Source organism: Acanthochromis polyacanthus, chromosome 10 (assembly GCF_021347895.1).
Source record: "Acanthochromis polyacanthus isolate Apoly-LR-REF ecotype Palm Island chromosome 10, KAUST_Apoly_ChrSc, whole genome shotgun sequence".
NCBI lineage: Eukaryota > Metazoa > Chordata > Actinopteri > Pomacentridae > Acanthochromis > Acanthochromis polyacanthus.
Window position 1 is genome coordinate 17,045,446 of NC_067122.1, and position 16,870 is coordinate 17,062,315.

The 16,870-nt window shown below is 39.6% G+C and overlaps 1 protein-coding gene across 3 annotated transcripts; it reads left to right on the forward strand.

The window, feature by feature from the left end:
* The first annotated feature begins 4,815 nt into the window (after window positions 1-4,815).
* LOC110970491 (zinc finger protein ubi-d4-like) lies at window positions 4,816-16,646 on the forward strand. Of its 3 annotated transcripts, none has more exons than XM_022220778.2 (11): window positions 4,817-4,929; window positions 6,571-6,731; window positions 7,061-7,168; window positions 7,406-7,602; window positions 8,529-8,621; window positions 9,121-9,205; window positions 9,685-9,819; window positions 10,442-10,573; window positions 11,577-11,689; window positions 13,533-13,614; window positions 14,936-16,646. In XM_022220778.2, the coding sequence occupies exons 1-11, from the start codon at window positions 4,898-4,900 to the stop codon at window positions 15,019-15,021; spliced, it is 1,224 nt and encodes a 407-aa protein (XP_022076470.1). In that variant the 5' UTR covers window positions 4,817-4,897; the 3' UTR covers window positions 15,022-16,646. The 3 variants fall into 3 exon arrangements, with proteins under 3 accessions (XP_022076472.1, XP_022076470.1, XP_022076471.1); XM_022220779.2 differs by having other exon boundaries at window positions 7,409-7,602; XM_022220780.2 differs by lacking the exon at window positions 9,685-9,819 and having other exon boundaries at window positions 4,816-4,929.
* The last annotated feature ends 224 nt before the right edge of the window (window positions 16,647-16,870 follow it).

Here is a 16,870-nt window from a genome sequence, read left to right on the forward strand (position 1 = left end):
ATATATATATATTTTCTTGACTTTTACTGCACTTTTATTGCGTTTTATGTTTAATTTCTATGATTTTAATGTATGATCTTAATGTCTACCTTTGTATCATTTTTATAATTTATTTTAAAATTCTGTGCTGAATATGTTTCTTTGCCATTGTAAAGCACCTTGAATTGCCTTGTGTATGAATTGTGCTACACAAATAAACTTGTCTTGCCTCTTCTTATCAGAGCTGGAGAGTCCTTTAATCTTGTTTTTCCACCACCTGTAATACTGGAATGAAAAACAGTTGTACTGGAATCCTGACAACCAGAATGTAAAACAATTGACTTTATCTCCCTTCCCCTGGACAGCCTTCATTACTCCAGGAATGCTTTGGTAATACTGTATATTGTCTTCTCAATCCCCTTTTACATCATATCAAAGAGCAGAGTAAAAGACCTTAGGTTTGGATGTAAACAGGCTTGCCGACCGGCAAGTTCAGCTCTCAGTGTTCGCCTTTAGTGTAAAGGGTTAATCTAGGGTCACTGTATTACCTACTGGGCAGGCAGGCTGATCCCAGAGCAAGGCGAGGTTTCGTCCCCTCAGTTATACATTTGGCTTTTTTTCAACCAAAGATAAGTTGTTTCTAAGTTGTTTCATGCTATACAGAACGCGGCAGTAAAACATAAAGATCCATCGTCTAGTTAGCTGTTTTAATGTCATAATTTGACAGATCCTGTAAGACTTTTGCTGGTCCAGGAAAACATATATTTTAGTAATCAAATACATGCAATCAACAAACATGCAGACTCAATTTCTGATTTAATTAAAAGAAAATCTACTTATTTTGGAATCAGGATATCTATATTTAAAACAACTTGAACTATAGTGTAATGTGTGCACACTTAACTGACGAGTTCATTAATGTATTTATTCTATTAATGACTTGCAGACAGTCTGTATGAATACATTGACTCAAGATACAGCTTTAAGTTGACTTCACACTGAAACACATTGTTCTTTCTTTCTTTCTTTCTTTCTTTCTTTCTTTCTTTCTTTCTTTCTTTCTTTCTTTCTTTTAATGATTTCATAAATGTTTTCTTTTGTTTTTCTTTTAATAATTGTCATCCTCTGTTCTTAATGTCTTTGTAAAGCACTTTGAATCGCCTCGTTGTTGAAATGTGCTATATAAATAAATTTGCCTTGCCTTGCCTTGCCTTTCTTTCTTTAAAATTACAATTTCCTAGAATGGCATCTGTGCGTCTTTGCTCATTGAAAAATCCTGAATTAATGAATGTACAAATTTACTAAAGGAGTACTTTATTTGCATGACTTGCGCATAGAACAAAGAGTGAAAGAGTGCAAACATTTCAGTCCATGTTTGACTTTCCTCGGCATGATTGAGACACATATTGTGATTCTTTCTATGTCTAAATTTGTAGTATACCTTTTTAATGATGTAGACTTGATTCGACACAAATGAAGCCAATTACCAGCAGGTCAGATCATATCAAATTTGGCAAACATTCACTGTGAAACCTGCTGATAGTAGTAATAACCCCAATGAATAGTAAATGAGATGGTGATTGTCAGATTTTTGACAATTTGCAATGTGACCCAGCCTTCTGTTTTTAGGGTAAAACTGATAATTCTCTAAAGAAAGCCTTATTCCCTGAAAACGCGAGTCCATTTGAAAACAAGAACTTGACTATGAGTTTTCAAATCAACTGTGGTCTATCTAAAGTACACAAACCTGTGGATGGATACCCATAATGCTGCTCTGCAGTGGCTATTGTATTTTCAAACTGCAGGGACAAAAGTTGGACGTGTTTTGTTCATAACAGTGTGACCAGAACAAATCTGACATTTTCATTTGTGATTAGGTGACTTCCACATGTGGCCTCAAAAAAAAATACAGGTCTGATTTTCAGGAGTCTGGACAGTCGCTTGGGGAATCATGCAAATTTCATGTCAATTGAGGGAGACATTATTCAGAGACAACGACGTGGTAAACTTCCTAAGTAACTGACATGACACTTCTCCCACATTCCCTAGCTTCCACTAGACATCAGCTTATAAATGAAAGCATGAATTGTTCTATTCGGGGGCCTAAATGTTCATTTCAGTACATCAAAATCCTGCGTATGGCGTCTTTTTCTTTTGGTCACCTCAGGATTGTGACCAGCTCACACTGATACCGGTTAAATTTAAAATATACTGTGATTAAACAAAGGGGAAAATCAGATCTGAACACTGAGGCGTCCAGTGCCTGAGTATGTGTATGTGATGGAATAATGATATATTCAAATACGTTTTAATACAATCAACAAAAATATAAATGCAACACTTTTGTTTTTGCTCCCATTTTTTATTAGATGAACTCAAAGATCTAAAACTATTTCCACATACACAATATCACCATTTCTCTCAAATATTGTTCACAGATCTGTCTAAATCTGTGATAGTGAGCACTTCTCCTTTGCTGAGATATTCCATCCCACCTCACAGGTGTGCCATATCAAGATGCTGATTAGACACCATGATGAGTATACAGGTGTGCCTTAGACTGCCCACAATAAAAGGCCACTCTGAAATGTGCAGTTTTATCACACAGCACAATGCCACAAATGTGGCAAGATTTGAGGGAGCGTGCAATTGGCATGCTGACAGCAGGAATGTCAACCAGAGCTGTTGCTCGTGTATTGAATGTTCATTTCTCTACCATAAGCCGTCTCCAAAGGCGTTTCAGAGAATTTGGCAGTACATCCAACCAGCCTCACAACCGCAGACCACGTGTAACCACACCAGCCCAGGACCTCCACATCCAGCATGTTCACCTCCAAGATGGTCTGAGACCAGCCACTTGGACAGCTGCTGAAACAATCGGTTTGCATAACCAAAGAGTTTCTGCACAAACTGTCAGAAACCGTCTCAGGGAAGCTCATCTGCATGCTCGTCGTCCTCATCGGGGTCTCCACCTGACTCCAGTTCATCGTCGTAACCGACTTGAGTGGGCAAATGCTCACATTCGATGGCGTCTGGCACGTTGGAGAGGTATTCTCTTCACGGATGAATCCCGGTTTACACTGTTCAGGGCAGATGGCAGACAGCGTGTGTGGCATCGTATGGGTGAGCGATTTTCTGATGTCAATGTTGTGGATGGAGTGACCCATGGTGGCGGTGGGGTTATGGTATGGGCAGGCGTCTGTTATGGACGAAGAACACAGGTGCATTTTATTGATGGCATTTTGAATGCACAGAGATACCGTGACGAGATCCTGAGGCCCATTGTTGTGCCATACATCAAAGATCACCTCGTGTTGCAGCAGGATAATGCACGGCCCCATGTTGCAAGGATCTGTACACAATTCTTGGAAGCTGAAAACGTCCCAGTTCTTGCAAGGCCAGCATACTCACCGGACATGCTCCCCATTTATCATGTTTGGGATGCTCTGGATCGGCGTATACGACAGCATGTACCAGTTCCCACCAATATCCAGCAACTTCGCACAGCCATTGAAGAAGAGTGATATTTTATACTGATATTTTATATACAAGCAAAATACTTCCAGAATAAAAGTAGTTAAACTTTGCCTATTTTCAATTACTAAAAAAATGTAAAAGTGATGGCTGACTCAAGTTATTAAGATACAGTAATAGGTAAAATATTGAAATTCTATACAAAGCAATGAGAAAGCAAATATTAATTGAAAGGACATGTATGTGTCTGAGCTGCAAGTTCTGACTCAAAACATTTTTGCAATGTAGAACATGAATATGCATATTCATCTATTCTAATGTTTTGATAGAACATGTCCTCTTTGATATGTTATGCACTTTGTTACAGTTCATAAGCCACGACGAGCATTGATCTAAGTCACATGTAGCAGCTTTTGTTTGTGTGTGATACTTTTATCAAATTGTGTCATATTTTTTACCTGAGGAACCAGATATGCATCAAAACTGTGTAAACAACGCAGATAACTTCTGTTATTTTTGCGATAACGTAACCTTTGAATCACAAAAGCGCAGTATAATTGCTGCTGTGAAAAATGAGTATCATCTTTATACTTGATGCAAAATAGGGGATCAGGACAAGAGTTGGGCCCCACATTATTGTCATAACACATGACTAATCTTCAACATCCAACTAACCTTCATCAGTGGCTCCACAAAAAAAGAGAAATCTATGCTTTTTGCAGTTCCAATAATCTGGTGAACAGATCACACTAGTGATTGCTGTTTTTATATGGTCTCTCCGGTTGCAAAAGGGATATCAAGAAAAAAAGGACTGTGCAGTGCCCAAGTATTCCATCAGCTCTGCACCCTGGAGAAGAACTACCAATTCCTGATCCTCCAGAACCCTTCTTGCAAGACTCAGATGATGAACAAGATGATGATGAGGACCAGGATACAGCTCATACTGTGGCATCAACATTTAGCTAACCCAGACTTCAGGCCAGCATACCCCTCTACTGAACCACAGATCATATCACAGGGTGAATTAAATGATCTAGTCAGTGATTGGGACTGCCCAAAAGTAGAGCTGTTGGGCACCAGACTACAACAGTGGAGATTAATGGGAGGTTTTAAATGATGTTTTAGGTGATGTTTCAGTTTGTATTTTCCTAATACATTTAGTTACAATAACTGATGAGACTTCTTTTGTTTAATCCTTGCCAGGGTCGCACTTGGACACTTCAGATGTGAGTATTCTTTCAAAGCAAGATTTTTGTATATTTATATACTTAATAAAACATTGTTGTTCATAATCAGGTAGTAATGTTGATGAATGAAAAATCGTGGCAGTGTTTGCTGTCACTGTAAAATTTGCACTTCCTGTTTAACGCAGCAGGGGGCAGCAACGGTCACTAACGTCTGTGCGCAGGCGCATTGGCAGTTCACACAACTGCAATAAGCAAACATGGCGGCGGCCGTCGACAGTGTTGTGAAAGTGTAAGTTTATCTTTATTTATCGTAAGAGTAAAGCGACCAGCGACACAGAGAAGCCCGTTTAATTAGTTGTTTATCGTGTTTCTGCAGGGTGAAGAAAACTGTACACAGTGCGCCCTCAGTCTTGAATACAAAAATTGTCCCAAGAGAATAACGTTATCCTCTGTGCTAAGGTTAGCCTGTTAGCTGTGGGCACAAATAAATGAGCCAAATCCATTGTGGAGCTGCGTTTAAGGCACTATTAATGCCCAACTCCGCTGCTCTGGGGTGTGTTTAATGTAGTGTGACCAACAGCACCATCAGTCTGGTAGCAGTCAGCCGCTTGCAGATGAAGGAGAGAGTTAATTCTTCAGTAACCTGTCAGGTTGGCGGGCGCTTTGTTGTGACGAGAGACTTGCTAACAATCAACCTTTTGTTCCGACTCTCCTGCATCGTTACTGTTAATGCTGGCTTTTGTAATCAAACTAGGCTTCGTCATATGTGTCCTATAAATAAATAAATACGGTCAACTTAAAGCCAGAGCAACAGTCTGTGAGCAGTGTGATACAACAATGCGACAAAGAGAAGCTGAGAATTAATACTGTATCTGTGAGGAAGACAGTTACTCGCATTACAGAGTGATCACTCGTTTTAAACACGTCGAAAATGGCTGCGGTGTTATAAATGGGATTATACTGAGTGGTAATGTAGCGACAAGAGAGACATATTTCAGTTACAGAGTCAAAATGCTGCAATATGCAAGAAAAGTAGCAAAAGGTTGTCTAGTGGAGCCATTTGCAGAGATTTCAGAGCTCCTTTGTGCTGCAGCTCGTCGAAATTCAATTTGTGTGATCACATTTTCAAGGTGCTTTTGATCTCTGCCGCACTGTATCACAGTATCAGGCTCAAAATAACTGAAGATCATGTCTTTTTACACAAAATTTTGCATTAACATAAATGTATCATTATTCTCTTCACATTGTGCCACATAATGAACCTAACTAAAAAATCACGACTGTTGTACATCAGATGATATTAGCTTGTTGCATATTTGCATGTTGGCAGATAAGTAACACAGGGGGATAAGGAGAGGAGAAGTCATATCCCAAAGTTTCTGAAGGACTCCTACATACAGTATGCAGGAATCCTTTTGAAACTTGACAAGTTACAGAAAATTGCATTGACAACAGATATTTTTCCGGTAAATAGTAAATACCATAGTTTGTTGACCAGAGAACACTAAAAGTGTATTTTTACACTCTGTGTGCTATGTTAAGCAGATACCAGGGTCATACTATTTGATTAAACTAATTAAAATGCAACTGAGAGCTTCAGAAAAGTTGTACTTTGTAATTTGTCGAATTATTTTTTACATAGTCAAGAATTAACACTGTAATTAAATATGTTATTTTAATGTATTCAGTGCATCCATGTCAAAACAGAAACAGTGAAATCTATTCAAGACATTGCAGAAATAAATGTTTAAGAACACAGTTGTTAGTTGTTAGTGCTTGCTTGTTACGTGTGTCTAGACATTATTTATTTCACAAAGTGCTAATTGTTTTCATTTTGCTTCACATGGAATATTTGTCCAGCAGTGGTGATTAACAGTCTGTCCCTGATCTGTGTTATTTGACCTGTCAGTGTACAACTTTCACATTTCAGGCTTGGAGAGCAGTATTACAGAGATGCTATGGAGCAGTGTCACAGTTACAATGCTCGTCTGTGTGCTGAGCGCAGCATCCTCATGCCTTTCCTGGACTCTCAGACTGGTGTGGCTCAGTCTAACTGTTACATCTGGATGGAGAAGAGACACCGGAGTGCAGGTATATACGTAGTGCTGAATGATGATCCACTGTGATGAATAATTGTCATTTGTAAATATTTGTATCCTCATGATGTAATCCAATCACGCTGTCATTTTAAAAATGCTCAACCAGCTGTTATTAAGAGGAAACTTAGCTGTAGAACTTCTTGTTTACTATCATGTGATTTCAGAATGATTGATTATTTATAGTATAATTATTCCCATAGCATGCCATTTGAACAGAAAAACATCTTTCAAAACACAAAGTATTTTCAGGGTTTCCTAGACCACACCAGAACTTACTTCACCTGTTGGTTTTACCGTTTGTACTGCTCTGTGCTGCATCAGGTGTAGCTCCAGGTCAGCTGTACACCTACCCTGCTCGTCGCTGGAGAAAGAAACGGCGTTCTCACCCCCCTGAGGACCCCCGCTTGGCATTTCCTCCTCTCAAAGCAGGTACCACTTCTGGTGAATCAGCTTTTAACATCACAGCAATATTTGATATGCTGGCTTTATCCATCCTGGTAGAACTTCACCTTTAATGTCTAGAAAACTTTTGGTGCACATAAGGCCATATTTATTATTTGTTAGCTGGAGACCTGTTCTTTTTATTGATTATTCTACAGGCTTGCTTGTCTGGCTGTTAATATGACATGTCTATGCATGCATTACTGTTGTGCTTCATATGTGCAGCAGATTTGGAGCTGGGTCTGAAGCGTGATACCTTGGGAGCTGTGGACGGCAGCAGTTTGGAGGCGCTGCTGAAAGGGGAGCCTCTTGATAGGAGGAGTGGCGTGTCGGACGCCCGTGGCCCTGAGGACGATTCAGCCACTGTAGAACCTCCTGCCACATCAACAGCCACTCACACATCCTCCGGGCGCATCCGTAAGGTGAGACTCAAAGCGGGCTGAATGTCATGTCTCAGTGAGTTTGGCAGATCTTGAACTGTGCAAATGAACTCAGTACACTGCGATGTTAAAAGGGCAAATCCCAACAAACTGCAGCATCTGACGTTTTAGAAATAATCTCTAAATGATTTAAGGATCAGCTCCTTCTTGTGTGATAATGCTACTGGGTTTGATCATGTTTTTTTAGAAGTACAGTCTGTTTTGCTTTGTGCTTGCCAAGCTATTCCTCATTGCTTTTTTTCCCCAGTGTTCAGGCTAAACCTCTTTGATTTATACATGGTGAGATCTGACATGATCGAAGGCTGATATCTTCCCCAAACCTTTTATGATGTGTTTAGAATCTTTAGCCACAAATGAAATGATGTGACATTTGTTTTTGTATTCGGCTACGACACACTAACAACATGCAATTAACAATACCAGATAACACATTTTCCTGGCAATTTCACAAGCCTTTCAAACGATGAAAGCTTTCCCGTCGTAATTCCAAATACAGATAATTGTAACACACATATTCTTGTTTAGGCACATTCTTGTACCAAACTTCAGAAATGTATTCACAGTGGCTTAGTGTACCTCACAGACAATGAGCAGAAAAGGCCGAATAATTTTATTTGGCATTTGAAATGCAGAACACGGACCTGAGGAGTTTTGTAGCTACTGTTAATTTTCAACTCATGTTACTAGTTGGGCTTTTACATACACTTAAACCACAGTGCACTACAAACATGGAAGTCCAGTGAAATACCAAAAAACAAAATACATGAATTGCAACATGTAAGGAAAAAAAAATGCAATCTTGAACAGTTTGAAGGCAAATTCTTACCAGATGCAATGTGCTGACTGTATAATAAAGTAGAGTTAGTACATTTCATATGGTGAACTAATCCAGACTCTACTCACCGCAGAGAGTACTGGACCATGATGATTATTTGGATGATTTGGATGATGAAGACTTTGAGGATGAAACCCCCAAGAGACGAGGCAAGAGCAAGTCCAAGGTGAGTGTCTTTAGACTTAATCTGCACTAAGTTCCCTACAGATGATCAATGCGGGGATTGAAATACCAGAGTGTCGTCAACATATTTATGTGTGCTCATGTTTAGATTCAGTGCTGGAGCTTTAGCTGCTTCCATAAAAAAAAGAAAAATCTCGTCAGTTTCTTCATGTGTTGTGGTATGGAAATATTTTATTTCTCGTTTTCTAGCAGAAAACATGTCAAAAATAATGATAGCTTGAAGTTGACAGCAATAGTTTTTCTTAAGGGTGAAACTTTACTTAAACACAACATGGGAGTTTTCCAGTGCAGTGCTCCTGGCTACATCAGTGTGTTGTGCAAATGATAGTCTCAGGTAAAAACGTGCTGTTTAATTCTGTAATTTATCAACTTAACAGGTTCCCTCTGACATTGTAAAACGTTGCAAAGTCGATAACTGTTAGGTATACAAACATTGTGACTTGTTGTTTCAGTAGTGCTGCCTGTCTCAATGGGTTCTTTAGGGCCGCAGTGACAAGAATGGCAAGAAGAAAACAGAGGCTGCAGCTGCAGCACTGGAGGAGAGGGATAAACCTTACGCCTGCGACAGTGAGTAGAAGCTTCCTTTGTAATGTCTGTGTGTGTGTCAAGCATGTCAGCAAGAGGCTTTTGCTTTTACTCCCTGAAAGACAAAGACAAGCCTTCTGCCATGCATGGCGAGATCTGAAAGACCCCACCTGGAACTAGTAGAAATTGGAAAAGTTGCTCTACTGGATGCATTTTTTTCTTCTTCTTCTTTTTTTTTTTTACATTTTTTTCTTGAGATGCTGCCCCGTGTGTGCTCTGTAACTACCTGTTGGCTCTAGCTCACTGTGCAAATGCTCACCTCCGCTGTATGAGTTTGCTACTAGCGCGTCTGCCAAATATTAATTATGTGAAAATAAGTTTCAAAAAATGATGGAAAAGCCGGTTTTGGGGTGGTGAACAGCGCACTTCCACCTTGGTTCCACTTGGGCCTTTTTGGACGGTAGTTCGAATGAGCCGCCATCACTGTAACACTTTTGTATGACCGTGTGTGTGTGTGTCAGTCTGTGGGAAGCGCTACAAGAACCGTCCTGGCCTGAGCTACCACTATACACACTCTCACCTGGCCGAGGAGGAGGGCGAGGACCGCGAGGAGATCGAGGCACCACCCACTCCTCGCCAGCCTGAGGAGCAGAAGAGTGAGTCACGCTCTAGTGCTGAGAGAGAGAGAGACGGAGGAAGGGGAGGGAGGTTTGGTTGCATGCTGTGTAGCATGTGTGTGTCTGTTCAAGGGAAGTCTCTCTCTCATTCTTTTTTTTTGTTCCGCTCTTTTCATTTTTTGATTTTCATGATTTTGAATCCCAAATCGGGGATTAGTCTCAGTGCTCCTGACTGAAACTTGCTTGCATAGTTGGGATTCTTGGCCTTTTTTTTTTTGCATATCATCCATCTTTTTTTTCTTTTTTTTACCTCCCCGAACATACCCATCGCATTGCTGTTTTTTTGTTGTTTTTTTCTTTGTGCACGTGACACGGTGTTAGCAAATGCATACAACAAGAGCGTTTTGTCAGCTGTCACTCATTCATTACTTGGATCACATTCAATACATCATCAGTCAAGTACAGAGATTAAAGGTTGTCGTTGGCAGACATGAAATGGGCAGGTTTGTGCTTCAATATTTGCATCTAAATTGTATTAAATTACAGTCAGAGACTTCTTAGTTTTGATGTGCTAGTCTGGAGAAAGAAAGCTATATTTTACTGGTTTTTCTTGGTGGCCTAATGTGCACTGAATGCTGTCTTCACTCATTCTCCTGCTCAGCAACTAAGAAGGGTCCCAACGGACTGGCACTGCCCAATGATTACTGTGACTTCTGCCTGGGAGACTCCACCTTAAACCAGAAGACTGGCCAGTCAGAAGAGCTGGTATCCTGCTCCGACTGTGGACGCTCAGGTATGAACTTGTCACGTTCTCACTCAGCTGGAGCTTCGACCGTTCTGTTATCACCTGGCATAAATACAGTTTATCGGAGACTGGGGGGGGGAATTTACTTTTTAAATACTGGGTCCTTGATTTCAGACAGAGGTAGACGATAGCAGACCTCTCAGTTCTTTCTAGGTGAAATGATAACTGTCACTAGCGGAATTATATTAATATCAGCTGTAGCTGTCTAATTCAGCTTCATGAGTTGGTTGAACAGCCTTCTCTGTGTTACTCTCTGGCTGATTTATTATAGAAGTAGAATCCTCTAAAAGGGGCCTTAAATGTAACACATGATATGCTATAAAAGGCTGAGGCTAAAATTGAAGCCATTATTCTCTCAAGTGGATGATACACATAGAAGACATGGAAATAAAGAGACTTCATTGGATACGTTTTCACTTTAAATATCTACCTGGAGTAACATTGATTTGCTGAAAAGCCTAATTTACAGAAAGTAGTGCAGAGCGGCAAATGGTGACTAAAACTCTTCTAGTGACCTGAACTGAATGTTTGAAGCTAAATCTGTAGCCCTACAAACTACTTATAGTGAGCTAACGATATGCTCTTTGAGCTGAAGGCTTATTTTAGATTCTTGGTTGAACATGGGAATATGTAACAACCTACATTAGAGCAGATAAACATGCCATCCTAAATAGTTTTTAATTAATTTTTTATAGTTTTGTGTGGTTTGTGCAGCAATGTGGTCAGTGTTGCTTTTTTTGTTTGGTGTTTAAATGTGCAGTATAAATAGATTGACTTAAAGCGTTCTTTACACATCTGGAGTTGTGGTTTCAGTTTTAGAAGATCTTGAGCACCACACTGATTGCTTCATCTTGTGGAGAGATCTAAAGTTTCACAAATCTGCTCTGTAGCATAGCTATGTTTGGGAAGTCATCACAGTTACTGGACTGGGGTCGAACAGCAGCCTCCATGGTTTTGTTTATCCAAACATTTCTCCCTGTCCTTCCTGTAGGCCACCCGACGTGCCTGCAGTTCACTCCAGTGATGATGGCCGCAGTGAAGACCTACCGCTGGCAGTGCATCGAGTGCAAGTGCTGCAACGTTTGTGGCACCTCAGAGAATGATGTGAGCCTCTTTGTGATATTTCCAGTAAATGTGTGTTCAGTCTTTCCCAATAAGTTGCACCGTAGTGGTGGCAATCTGCTGCTAAAGAAAAGACATACTGAAGCTAATTTTGCCTGATTGATGCAAAGGAGTGCTTAAAGAAATAGTTTAATGTGACCGAATCAGTGGAGTTTAGGCAGGACCTTTCAGTATATCACATCATTGTGGTCTTTGCAGCAATTATTTAGTTATAAATGGAAATTAAATAGGAATCCAAACCAACTCCCATCCAAATGCTGTTGATTTCAGACAGAATACTAATGATTTACTTTTGAATGGCTGATAAATTTGAGCATCCATCTGCCAGTGATTGGTATGTGTTCTGACTCTGTAAATTTCCACCCTGGTGTTAAATAATATCAATACCCAAAGAACACATGGAAGTAACGCAGAGCAGCTTGAGAACCAGCAGCATTGTTCAGACTCAGTGTAATTGCTCTGCTTAATCTCAGCTTCTCAGACCTCTGCTCAGTCTCCTACTGCTCGTTGTGACGTTTCAATGTGATAAACGTCTGTTCAAATCTTTCCTGATTGTTTTTTCATCAGATCATGAAACCAATGTACTGTATTGACTTGAACATACACGTTTACCCTCAAGACATGAGATCTGAAAAGCATGGATGCAACCTTCTATTCAGTGAAAAGTCATGCGTTGACAGTATCAGACATTTATCCCCGTCGTCTAAAGTGTTGAAAATGAGTTGTTTAGAGTCTTAATGTTTCTGGATTAGGAAGTGTTTAGAATGTTTTTAATCCTGTAAATGTTTAATAAGCCCAGTTTCAGGAGTTTCTGAAGGTTGGAAGGAGAGAAATTCAAAACACATTTGTAGTGTCCTCCAGCGTCTTTAGTGCAGCTCATAATAATTATTATTATCCTGTCAAATAGTGAGTAATTACTGCAGTCAAATCACGAGCTGCTGTCTGGGAAAACAGTCTGTCAGGGGAGAGTGTTAGTATGTGAAAAAACACACACAGGTCGGTTCATACTTCATCAACGTTGTCTTATATTTGGGCTGATACAGTAAAGGTAACAAGTGTTGGAAAAGTTATCTTCTAGGGGAAATAAGTGACATGTTAAAATAAAAGTAAAGGAAATTAAGACAATATAATCATTAAAACCGAAATCTTTAACACACAGGATAAGATAGATTGATTAAACAAAAATACAACACTAAACATGAGCCAGAGACAAAGCAGGTGCACTAAATATTTCAGTATCTACCCATTGTAACGGAAAAAAATGCTGTTCTTAGTAAAACCTGTGTTCAAGTTAACCTTAGTATAACCTCTCAGCATCACCTTTACTCCAGTTAACTTTTGAACTCATAAGTCTTGCTTTTAGTTGTAGCTTTGACTTTCTGTCAGGTGAAGATAAGGTCATCATGTCCTCAGATGTAGCGGTTCCACATTGACCACTTCTGGCTGACAGATCGAATCTGATTCAAGCTTTGGTTTCTCACTTTGAGCTTTGTTAAACAGAAAATTCCACAACACCTTTGAGTGGCATAAAAAGGTTGCACTCTCCTCTCTGGATATTATCCTACAACTGCACTGTAGTCACAAAACAGGGCATGAATGATCAGTGAGCTCCCTGAACTCATAAATTGAGGTGCCTTAGTGTGTACATTTTCAGATACAACTGTGACATGTTGTGGTGATTGAATACAAGCATATACAAGGTAGTCCGCTTTTAAATGACACACAGCTTTGAGTTTTTGTGAGAAATGTGCTCACTGCTCCCACATTTTTCTGCCTGTTCGGTTTCTTTGTCTCTTTTTTGACTGAATACTTTGTGTCTTCTTAGGACCAGCTGCTGTTCTGTGACGACTGTGACCGAGGCTATCACATGTACTGTCTAACTCCACCTATGACTGAACCACCGGAGGGTAAGCCAGCGCCTTCATGTACAAATTCACACACTGGAAGGACATGTGCATGTTGTTAAACACAGCTGATGTCATCCGTTTGTGATGGTTAAAATCCAGTAACGTTTGGAAAAGGTCACCTTAATGGCAGCCAGTAACGCAGATGGTCTGATCTGCTGTCCTGTTCTCTAATTAGTATTTTAGAGACCTCTCAGCTATTTTCACAGGGCTTTGCTGACCTTTACTACATAAACGCATTCTTAAGAGGCCCTCTGTGCATTGGCAGTTTTTCAAAATGCACGTTCTTGACATTATTGTAAGCTAACAGAAGCCAGTCTCTCTTATTAAGGAGAAAGAAAGCTTTTGGAACACAAGGATTACTATGATTTGTTAGCTGCATACTTAAAAATACTAACAGAAAAGTAGTTTTGTCTTTGTATGGTGACCAAGACAGAGTAAAGAGTCATTTTACAAAGACAGAAAATTCTAGTGCAAGTTTCAAACATTTATAGATAAACATTTGTACGTGGCATTATGTAACATTTATTTACTTATTTATTAAAGTTTAGCAAATTACATAATTGTATTTTTACGTCATCTTATTAAATAGGTGTTTCTCAGTCTATTGGTCGTTAAACTACTCATCTGTGACAAGTTAAGTCAGGACACTTAACAAATCTACACTTAAAATTATCAAATTTAAAATCACTTCATCCTACAGGTCGTATTTAATAGCTATCCAAGAACAGCCAGATTCAGTGAAAAACTAAAATTTCTGCACTACTCGATGCAACCGTGAAGCTATTAGTGACTCAGCTGTGAGCAACAGTCACATGATGAAAATTCAGGGACTTTCTGGCTGACTTGGGCTGAACTGCAGGCTGTCTTAGGATAGGAAACACGTATGGAAGCTAAATAATATAGTAGTGAGCAGGAAAATATCTGTACTATGCAGAGCTACCATTATGGCAATATAACGTCAAACAAAATAGATTTTTTTTTTATTTCCCTTTACTTCTCACCGATGTTGTGCTGTTTCCATAGAGATACAGGACTTACTATTGCAGTGAAAATTAACCCATAGTAAGTAAAAATGTGACGGCTGCAAAGAAACAGAGTGAAACTGTTGGGCTTTAGAGAGCTAAAATATCATTGAAGTGTATCAACAGTAAATTGTAGATGTGGAGTCGTATTTGCCAGGAACAAGTTCTTAAGATTAAGAGAATGTTCAGACAGTCTAGTTCCCTAACTAAGACTCTGATGTTTACAAACAATAAACAATATATTTCTATGAAACCTACAGCCGTCAATCTCTGTCTCACTTTGCTCTTGTGCCTTTTAGGGAGCTGGAGCTGCCACCTGTGCCTGGCTCTGCTGAAGGACAAAGCCTCCATATACCAGCAGAACCAGAGCTCCACCCCTGAGTGACATCACGACTACAAACCCCACCCCTCAGCACCAGGACCACACCTTCGATCCAAACGTCAGACCTCCTCTCAGTTCGGAGCGCCAGGCTCTGTCCAGATGTAGCTGAGCCAGACCGCAGATCAGCTTTAGAAGCCTTTCATATCTACAGCCCCAACGGGGCTCTCAGAACTAAAACAGACCTCAGATCAGTCAAAACGAGGATCAACCCGTCACTACCAACCTGCCTGCAAAGTCCCCGAGGCTCGTCGTCAAACATATTGTGTGCAAATACAGTATCAACACACACTTTCTCCTGGACTGTTACACACACTAGACACAGGGACAGAGCGCATGCAGTAACCATAGTAACTGCTGTCTCCATGGGAGCTCCCAGGAGAAAACGGATTAGCATCCCAGCTAATTATGTGCACCCGTTCACACTCAAAGATGCAGGGTGGACTGACGAGACAACACAGTTTCTCTTCTGCCAAATTATCTATTTTTACTCCCTGAAAGTGACGCAAGGAAACGTCGCTACATATAAGGATTATTATTATTGTTATTATTATTATTATTGCTATTGTTCTGGTTACTAGTGGGCTTTTGTAGTGACATTTGTCCGTGTACTCTTGTCTGATCCATTGGGGCATTTATCTTTTGAGAAGGTTTCCCTGAGGAGGAGCCGATCAGTGCCAAGGTCCAGCTTCATAAGAAACACAGTGACTCTGCTCATCCTAAGCACCATTCATCATCTTTGTCTTAAATCAGGGGCACAAAGATGGTACAATTAAGTCTGTTAGCACAAATGCTTTTGGTGTTGCTACTTTAAAAAAAATGATTTTCATTACTGATTCTGTTACTGAGATCAGTTGCTTCAACCAAACACTACACAACTGAGCATAAACTGCAGGCTGGGCTCATTAAAAGTCAAACTTTAGCTATGGTGGCATTTGTTAACTTCGTTTCTCCATCAGACGGAGCCAATGCTCTGGTTTTAGTCAGTGTTACTTAATGATGTTCTTATTGGAGAAACTGATGGCGGTTCCACATTTTTAGCCCATCCAACACATGAAACTAGATGCATCCTTTTCTCACAGATGTTTTTGTGCTAGCTTTTTAGAAGTAGTTTGGCAGTGACATCATTCTTTTGACACGGCGTTTTGAACAGCTGCTGTCACGCCGACAACACACAATCATTCACAAACTGTAGCTGCTTTTATCATTTGTCACGCCGAGGCGGATTTGCATGCAGATTGCACCTGTATGAATGCACACACACTCACATCACAAGTGTTTTTATTTTTATTATTTTCATTTTTTTGTTGTTGTATTGTTTGTATTTTTTTTTTACATTTTGTATTACCTGTATTCCATTGGTATTGGGAGTTTTTTCTAGTAGAATTTTGTAAAGTCTACGGTATAGCAAACACTTCAATATATAGCTCCTAATGCATTCTATGTACTGTATTGACTTTTTCTATTTTTGTTATGACTGTGACATGTTTGAATTTATTTGATTATTCTGATATGTCAGACCTTCATTATGAGTATTTGTAAAATGATGTACTTTGTTGTACTATTTTTATTTTTACATTTCTTTGGTATCAAAACCAATTTAGCCTGACTGAAATAAAAATCACTTTGAATTACGTCTCAATTATTTGCATTTTTAAAGGGATCTAATATAGTTAATATGATTTGATCGGCCTTTTAAAGCCACTTCTTTGTGCTGATTGCAAATTATATTCTCACAATTTGCAAATGTACTGAGGAGATGCAAATCTGTTGCCTCATTTTAGTCTTTGAAATGTTTATTTATATTTAAAGTGAGAATAAATCATCCAAATAAAGGCAACAGAATCAGCTCTGT